At 36.8% G+C, this 9,572-nt stretch overlaps 1 protein-coding gene across 1 annotated transcript; it reads right to left on the bottom strand.

Annotated features, from left to right (window-relative positions):
- Positions 1-216: 216 nt before the first annotated feature.
- On the bottom strand, positions 217-8,968 carry LOC107775511 (sphingoid long-chain bases kinase 1). The gene is made up of 9 exons (XM_016595248.2): positions 8,549-8,968; positions 7,630-8,186; positions 7,188-7,538; positions 5,084-5,177; positions 4,942-4,979; positions 3,670-3,816; positions 3,271-3,370; positions 931-1,871; positions 217-641 (listed from the first exon to the last, which is right to left on the bottom strand). Exons 2-9 carry the CDS (start codon positions 8,050-8,052, stop codon positions 492-494), a joined length of 2,244 nt encoding a protein of 747 aa, XP_016450734.1. The 5' UTR covers positions 8,053-8,186; positions 8,549-8,968; the 3' UTR covers positions 217-491.
- Between the last annotated feature and the right edge of the window lie 604 nt (positions 8,969-9,572).

Here is a 9,572-nt window from a genome sequence, read left to right as displayed (position 1 = left end):
TAGTTGCATAAGAAAAAAGAAAAATTCAACAAATAATTAAAAAACGTCAAGAGAACAAAGAAACACACCCCTCTTTCGGGCCTCCCTTTTTTTTTCCCTTCCATTCCAGCTAGTGCTAGGGGGTTTTGGGGGGGGGGGGGAGGGGGGAGACGAAATAGTCTAATGGAGCAAAGAGGGGGATAGAGGGTAAGTGTTAGATAACCAAAAGAGTGAAAGTTCCTTCCTCAACAAACGCAAACCAATAATTTACACGCTTTGTCAAAAGAGTACAAGGAATAAGGCCAATATCCATACAAACTACAAAGCCAACTCTCAAAGGCATTAATACAAGTTACGACAAGGGTACACGTTAATATATAAGCTGACATATAATTTGAAAAAATGTAAGCAACATTGACAAAATTTACAAGGACCTCAATGACAAATAAAGAGCTTAATGCTGTAGCCGGAAGGTAGAGAGACCTATTGAAGATATACAGGGACTGCATCAATCACTTGCAATTACCTGGGGCACGACCAATAAGCCTGCACTGTTCTGGAAGCAAGGACGAAATCACTTGCTCGTTTACTGGGAAAAGTTCCCCATCAATACCACAGCTACTGTGTGAGTGCTTTCCGGGCTTAATCTTTACTGCTTTAACCTGCATTGCATAGGAATGAAGCTTATTTTGAATTCAGTGAGCACCAACCAACAAAACCTCATTATAAGTCTCTAAACCAGATTTTCTGAAAAAGATGGGCGAGCTCTAAACTGAAACTGTAAGTTTCTTGGGGCAGTTTATCTTTACTAAGTAGATTGATGTTTTGAAAATATCCGTACAGTAATGGCCTCCATGTAGACGGGAAACCTGTATTAATGCACTCAAAAACTCTCTGCCTTAGTAGGAAAAAAAACAGTATTTTGCATCCAAAATCCATTTGCTGCTTTACCTTGACATATTCAACGTATGGGAGGGAAAGATGTCGGCCCATTTGCAGACGCAAGAAGAACCTTATAAGCTTCAGTCTTCCACTTCCATGGACCAACAACAGATCTAACGTGTTATCATCAGGCTCTGCTTTTGGGGCCACAACCTGTGAACTTAAGCTTTGAACAGTTTTGCACGAATGGTTGCATACCAGGACACCAAGAAATTGACCTTTGGTAGTCACCCATTCTTCTGCAGACTTCTGGACGATATCCTTCCGCACAGCATCTTCAGTGTCATCTGCTGGTCCAGGCAATTCAATAGGATTTTCCATATTCCAATGAGGTTCTGTGTCCCATCTTGGTTCCGTCTCCCAAATTGGGCCAGGGTCTGACATCGTTGATGAGATATCCTCTTTATCATTTGTAGTTGTATTTGCCCAAGAAGATCTAGTGGGGTCATTTGTAGCAGTCAACCCACTCCATCCTTTATCTGTTCTTGATTTAGACCTAGTCCTGGGCCAATTCGGGGTTGCTGAAAGTGGAAGCTGAGGATGGATAACTTCTGGTTCAGAAGTTGTATTACCACTCCGTCCGGCAGATAAACGCTTAGATTTTGCATCAATGGCGCGCACATATTCTGATGGCTCAGTGCTACTACATGTAGTATCCAAGTCTGCTGCGGACATTCTACTTGGGGTCATTATTGAATCAATACTTGATAAGCTAGAGGCTCTGGGAAGCCCTTCCTTGCTTGATCTCCTCATGATGTCTGTGTACAATTCAGACATATCAATGACTTCCCTCTCAACCAAACCTTTCCCTTCTCCAGTTGCTTCTTTCTGCGCTGGAAGATATTCCACTTCAAAACTGTACTTTGGTAAGCACATGAATTTGAGGAAACCAGCAACAAAGTAGCGCAATGGACCAAACCGCTTCTGGTATTTCTCAGATAGTTCCAGCACTACAATAGATAATTGAAGTACACTTACTATCTGAAAATATATGCAATTCAGACAGAGATACCATATTATACTAATAAATACTAAATATCCATGCAAAACACAACTGCTACTGCTACAACAATGGAACGTAGAGAATTCAAAGAGACGCGGCAACCTGTTCCTTTTTTCTTTTTTTTGATAACCGAGAAATCTTCGACAGTCAATGGCACACGGTTCGGGACTTGGTAATCAGCCCCTCTACCTGTATCTACTTAAATACCAAGCTTTTGTTTGCAGCACGGTTCGAACCCGTGACATGTGCCTCAGCCTCACCCACACGTCACAGTTGTGCTCTCACCACTAGACCGAAGCCAGACAGCCAACATGCCAACCTTTTCAATCAACAAATCAACCTTTTACATTCTCAAAATTACTTAAGTCTTAATAACCTTTTTATTTATCTTCTTCTGTTACGGCAAAGCTAATAGTTCAAAGAGGATACCCTCCCAAAGGCAGCTCACAATATTTACTAATGCAGAGTCCAACAAGATAGTTCCCATTGTATCTGAGAGGAAACGAGGGCAATACCTATAATAATCTGCAGCAAAAACTTCTCCATAAAACCATAACCCAGATGATACATGTCAGCTTTTCAAGTGACAAGTTATGAAGCACATACACCAAATCTATGCATGTTTTTAGTGTAATCGTCAGGCACAAATGCTCTTACAAGTTACAATATCAATCCAGTTAGTTGCATCCAAAATTTTTCCTTGTATTTAGGCACCATCTATTCAAGAAGGAACAGGATCCCGCAGTTGGAATACAAAAAGAAGGCAAGATAATTATCCATTTTTCCCAATTCATAATTTTGGAGCCAAAATATATTAGAAAGGGCAGATAGTATGCATTTTAAATGTAATAACAACAAATTATTCAATTAAAACACAGAAGTAAAAGGAGATAGAAAGAACAGTAGACAAAACTCGAAAAAGAAAAAAGGAAAAAAAGGAGTTGCCTTGAGTCTTAAGCAAACACATAATTTGAGATGCTTTCACGTAACTGAATGTTAAGTTTGATAGACTCTTCTTTTGTTAAGTAATCCTAGCAAACTCTGTCATCTGGGACATTTTCAGTGATATAGGCACGTTATGATTTGTTGATAAATATTTATTATAGTTCTTGATTTAGACATTTTAGGCCATATGAAAGATCAAATGTCAATAATCGTGTTCTAGGATAATGCATACCCTAGGTTTCCAAACTTCCTCTTTCGTGTCCGACTCCTTATCTTACCCTACTCAAGTATCTGCATTTTTATAGGTAATAATCACAAAGTTATCATAGCACATGATTATCTTACCAAACTATTGTAAAGCATAAACATTAATAACTGCTAGGAATTAAAAGATTTAGTACCATCGCTTACAAAGCCAAAGTAGGTGACAGTCGTCCCAAAGTGAATTCTACCACTTTGAACCCACTCGACAGCAAAAACATCTGTAGCTGTAAGCCCTCCCTGAAACAAGAAGTCGACACTACATAAAAGGAGTAGATAACCTAGCAGCAGTAGTGATATATTTCAAATAATATTTTGGATGTTTTGATGGAATCAACTCCAAATCATTCCCTGAAGGCTAGATGTTTGCTTAATTTGTTCAGTTGGAGTAACTTAACTTCTGTAAATAGCACTGATCAATTTTTTGACTTTGTTAGCTCCTTAATCCTAGCATAGTATTTTTGTTTGTACTGGAGCAAGCACGCATCTTTTGTAACCTATAATCAGCATGAAGACGCATCAAGAGAGATGAAGCATACCTTGACAATTGCTATGGCAGCGGACACGGGATCTCTAACTCCAAGCACAGTCCAGACCAGAGAATTATCAGAACCAGCAGGAATGATTCCAATTGGAATTGAAATTGCTTCTTTCTGGTTATCCCTACTGAGTAGCCCGTTTAAAACCTGAATCAGAAAAGTTATGTAAGAAAGTTTAACTTAATTTTCTGGACGAGTAAGCTAGATTAACTAATTCTGAGCACATCTTTTAAATGTCAACCAGCAAATATTGGTAAAGTTCACTTTTTGGTTCAGAATGACCAGCTTAGCAGTTCAAAGATGTCAAGAAACTATAGTAAAATTTATCAGCATGCAGTTTAGCTTAAGGCCATAATTCAACAAATGTGAAAATTCTATTCTGAACACAAAATCAATAAGATATAGGGTGACTAAGAAGCTCCCAAAAAAAAAAAAGACGAGGCTGAGTGTAACCAAAAGAAAAGAGCATTCTGAAAATGAAATTGCAAGGGGCGGAAAGCTGGTGGAAGATATAAAAACGGAAAAGAATCTAGGAGACTCATCAAATCTTGTACTTGTTGTGCCAAATGATGCTCCAGCATGTTAAAGATGATTGGCCAGATCCCATTGAGAGAAATCCCTTTATAGGCTTTACTCACTCTATACTTCATGTATAGAGGATCTTCCCCCTTTTTGTATACTATTACTTGCTTGAAGAAAACACAAAGGAGTGAAAATATAATGAAGGGGCCTCAAAGAGTGATTATATTTTCTAAAATCAAGGGCGACTTATCAGGCTTTATTATTCTTTAAACTTTTTGTGTAGCCTTTATCAAGATTGCCAACCCCTTAGATGAAACTGCATCCAACTATTAAACGAAGCACTATCTCAAATAGAAAAGCATCCAACTTAATGACTCATAATTGACAGATCTTATAGTTTGTTTAAAGGGTACAGGAACTTTGCACAAGGTCAGTAATCGTACTAAATCTCAAAGAAGCCAGCCATCTAAGGTCTTAATCGACTCAATATAAGCAATCCATAACAACATAAAGGCTGTCTCTATCATAAAGAAGAAACAATATGCTATTAAAGAAAAAAATAGCAAATCAGGTAACTTTGTGCACACCTAAATTATGTCACGATAGCTCTCTCAATTTAATGCTACTCAAAAAACCTTTATTGAGCATAGAAACTGACTTATTGATGCAAGAAAGGAGAGTAATTGAGCTATATATGCACTGCAGACATACACACTTTGTGAAGTTGGAGAAAGACAGACCATAACTAACCTCATTCACTATCCCATCGCCTCCTACACATATAATGCCTGAACATTGTCCAAGACAGAGAATATAAGAAAAAACAATGATGAACATGGTCTTAGACAGCTAAAACTGAATAGCAGAAAAACTAAAGCATTGAAAGAAATACCATCAGGACATGTACTGAAGTCAACCGTGCTTGCAAGTTTCTTGGCATGACCTGCAGATGTGGTTTTGACTACTTCCAACTTAAACCCAGCAAGCTGTTAATTCAATAGAAACAGAGCTAAAACTTGAGAACAAGAACGAACAAGGATATCCAGTCGCAAGGAGAAAAAGGAAGGGATCATGCATTTACCTACCTTATTCACACACACCCCAAAAAAAAAGAGAATGATGCATGGAATGAAATTCTTTTTGCTCGACTCTAATACCTAAGCTGGCAAGGGAGACATGTAAAGTTATTTTGTATTTCTGTCAAAGACACGAGAGTTACCAAAGATGAAAGATAACTGATGGCTTAAATTATCTCTAATAGATTATTTATCTATTGGAGAACGGAAGCTAATTTCTTTTGGGAAGATCGTTCATCGGAGCAGATAGATATTCTCGCAACCTTCAAGGTTAAATAAATTCTAGGTGCTCATTCATAGTATATATTACACTTCTACATCACTCTTGGAAGTTGTAGCTCGTGGAGGCTTAGAGAGCATTGTTTATTGTTACTTCATAAGTTGTTGGATATTTTAGGCATTCGGATAGAGTGGAGCTTGCCGAGGGTCTACCGGAAACAACCTCTCTGCCTTCTTGAAGGTAGGGATAAGGTCTGCGTATACTCTACCCTCCCCAGACTCCACTAGTGGGATATACTGGGTTGTTGTTGTTGTTGGATAGAGTGGAGAGCTAAACCCTTGAAGCGTACATCGCATTAAACATGACTTGTAAGCTTAGTTATACTTGCAAGTAGATGACACTGCCTCACAGTCACTTTTTTAGCAATCAAATGATGCTTTTAAAAGTTTCCACTTCATTTACTCAAGATCATATTTTTCTTGTTTATCTTTTTTAGCAATCAAATGACGTATTTTTCCTTCTCTTTTTTTTTTTTTTTTTTGATGGAAGAGTAGCAAACTAATGGAGCTTGAACACCACGATACCAAAAAGTTCTTCCTGAATAGAATGTTTCTGAAATGAACAATATTCAAGCCAATGAAATGGCTTACATTATGTTAATTAGCTAAGCTTTTGATGATTTTTGTGTAAAGCTTCACGGAAAAATAAATGTCTCGTTACCATCTCTCAACCCTTCTTTTTCTATAAAAAATTATATAATTCCTATTTTAGCCCTTACAGATTGAACTCTTTTGTGATTTGCGGAGAAATAAATAGGTCAAGGGGCAAACTGTTAAAAATAAAAAGACGGTGCAAAACGAAAAATGATGCATACAATAGGGGTATAAAACGCTAAGAACTCATTATAGAGCTTATTCCAAAAAAAAAAAAATGAGGGATTGAACGGTAGAGACTTCAGACCTATAAATCCATAAAAAGCATCTACAAGATTTTTGTAACAGTGCTTCAATTTTGACATTCTACAGCATCAATTGCAAACACAATAATTGATTCCATGATAAAAAATCAAACTGAACTAGGATAAGGCATATGATTATGTAAATTGAGCCTTTCTGAACTTCATAATTGAGAAGATTTATAATTTGTAAGGAAATATCTGATGACAATTATCAAGAAAAATAGTTATTGTGATGACAACATTTGCTGGTTATTGTGAAAAGCAGTTATCAATTTTTTTTTTCTGGTTAAGTAAAATTTGTGTTTGTTTTTCTCAATCATTTTACAAGTTTTGCCAACCCCAACCAACTTTTTAGAGTTGTATTTTGCAAGTCGTGACAGTTGGGGACGGGGAAAATATAAGAGACATGTGGACAAGCAATGGAACAACTAATTGGATAAACAATAGAAAGCAATGAATAATGACCATAAAGGAAAATAGGAATTAGGGGGGCAAATCAGATCGTCTGCATAACGCAATGAACAAACACATCCCCTTTCTAACAGCAAGGAATGTTGGCTAAGAGAGAATGCTATTAGAGCAACGATTTATTTCATTTACATCCAGCGGTATCATCACGAGATGATTGCGACCACTTTAACATTTTCATGCATTTAGCTTAACTTTTAAAAAAAATTATGCAGTTAGAGGCGCAAATAAAATTGTCAGCTAGGTAATAACAGATTACAGTTCTAGAACATACCTTGAATATAGGTTCAACCTTGCCATGGAATACTTTACTTGAACGACCACGGCCAGACCTTGGGTTCAAAATGACAAGCATTCTAGGAGGACTTTTACATCGTACATATGACTCGAGAGGAAATTCATTAGTAACCAAATCAGAAGCCTGCTTCTTTGATGAAGCCAGAGGATGAGGCAATATATTCACATAACACTGTTGATCTGCAAATGCATTTACCCATTGAAGTGCTTCCTCTGATGAAGAAACTAAAAAGCGAAAATCCTTCTGGCTTCTTCGAGTTTTTAAAAAACCTCTTCTAAGGGGATATGAATGGATGGTGAAATGTCGGAGTCCAGGACAGTATGATACCTGTGGTACGTGCAGAACCTACTGCTTAGTAAAACTCAAACGGAAGTGATACAAATTCTGACAAAACCCATAATCCCTTAAAGAACCTTACCGAAATAACATCTTCCAGACGCAGCATACCAGAACCCCAAACCATAGCCTTGCTAGTAAGTTTGGCTTCAACAGCATCCTGGCTAGTAACCTCCTTTGAGGCTTCTAACTCAGAATTTTTATTTGCCTTCCCCTTGTCCAAAACCAGCTTTCCAGAAAACACTTCATATCCGAGCAGGTCAGACTGCTCATCCCCGATGTCAATCCTGTGCTCCTCATTTTTCTCTTTCTTAGGGTCATTATTACTCAGACTAAGTTCTCCACGTATCGAACTTCTTCCTTTGCTTCGTTTTTCAGGGAAAACAACCGGAGATGAATGCTGCCCTGCTGTTGTAATCTGGGAACACAGCCCGAGACGTCGAAGAGACTGCTGAGTTGTAAGTCTCAAAGAATTATTTTTAGCAAGACTCCCACTCTTCTGCATATTTCTCCTCACCGAGCAAAAGAGAGAGAATACAGTTGAACAATAACGGATTCCTCTAATGCTTAAGTGTATCAAGATCCAGAAAATAGCTAACTCAGAGCCTAAAAAATTCACATCCAACCAAATGACCAAACCTGCATCATGATAATTTCAAATTGGTGAATACATTTTAAATAAATCATTATATAATCCAGAGCAAAACAACGAATCACACTCTCCGGATCAGAATAACCAAAATTCATCTAGAAAACAACCACCCAATCGACTAAAATTCTCAAGCCAAAAACTAACTGTAATCTCTCAACAGCAAAACTTTCATCAGAGATTACATATTATGAAAGCATTCACTAAATCATATGAAAATGCAAACAGCACGTCACTCTCCAGATCAAAATTACCAAACTGGTTAAAATTGACGAACCTGAGATTAGCTTTAGGCGTTCCACGAAGCAAAATATGGGCACGAACAAAAAATAAAAGGAAAAAGAATACAAACCTGATTGCTAGGGTTTTTATTCGAAAATTGAGAACTTTAGTCAAAATCTACGGTTCTCGAATGCTGTGGTGAAAATCGGTAATCCTCAATTGATGTTAGCAGCGAAAATCTCATCGGAGAAAATGCGTTTTGAACCGGCGGTTCACGGAGAGCCGAGGAGAAATGACCCGATACTTCACATATGGGGAGAGTTTGGAGAGAAGGGAAAAGGAAAATACAGAGAAAGGAGAAATCGCTTTTTCCGTCCACTTTCTCTCATCTACCAAACAGGAGCAAATAAAAAAAAATCCTTCTCTTTTTTCCCTAATGATAAAGTGTTTCCTCTACTGTGGGATGATATAATTTGTTACTAATTTAAATGGATCTACTTTAGCTTTAGCTTTAGGACATGGAACAAAAAATAATTTGTCAATTGTTCTTGTTTTATCTAAATAACCTAATGTTTTTGTTTCAATTGAATATCTTAATTTGGTTTTGTGCTTGGTATTAGGTATGTGGACGAGTAGTTAGTTGGTGTATTATGTGACGTCATGCCTTTACTTTTAATATTATTATTATTTTTAGATGGGAATAAAATGAATTTTTTTTTAGAAAATAACATAAGAAGAATGATTTTAAAATATCCCTTCTTCAAGAGGTTGACATTATTTGACAACAACAAAAGAGAAGATGGACATTTATTTTGAAAAACATAAACTAATATATTCTCATGCATAGGCGCATATTACATTAAAACTGAATGTGTTACAAAAGAAACTTCAAATTATAGTTAAATCGTGGTAAATTAATACTCCCTCTATTTAATTTAAGTTGCACCATTAATTTAGCACGGAATTCAAATGTTGATTTGGTGTATACTTGATTAAAGTAGTAGCGAAAATATTGTGAAAGTTAGTTAAATAACAGAAAATCGCATTAAAATTTTCTTAGCTAAAAACCCACATTACAGTTTTCACTTGAATAATTAGGTAGACTTTTAGTCCTAAGTTTCTGAAACATGTAATGGATAATAATTCTCTAATTA

This window comes from Nicotiana tabacum, chromosome 7 (genome assembly GCF_000715075.1).
Source record: "Nicotiana tabacum cultivar K326 chromosome 7, ASM71507v2, whole genome shotgun sequence".
NCBI lineage: Eukaryota > Viridiplantae > Streptophyta > Magnoliopsida > Solanales > Solanaceae > Nicotiana > Nicotiana tabacum.
This window is presented reverse-complemented; position numbering and strand designations above follow the sequence as displayed.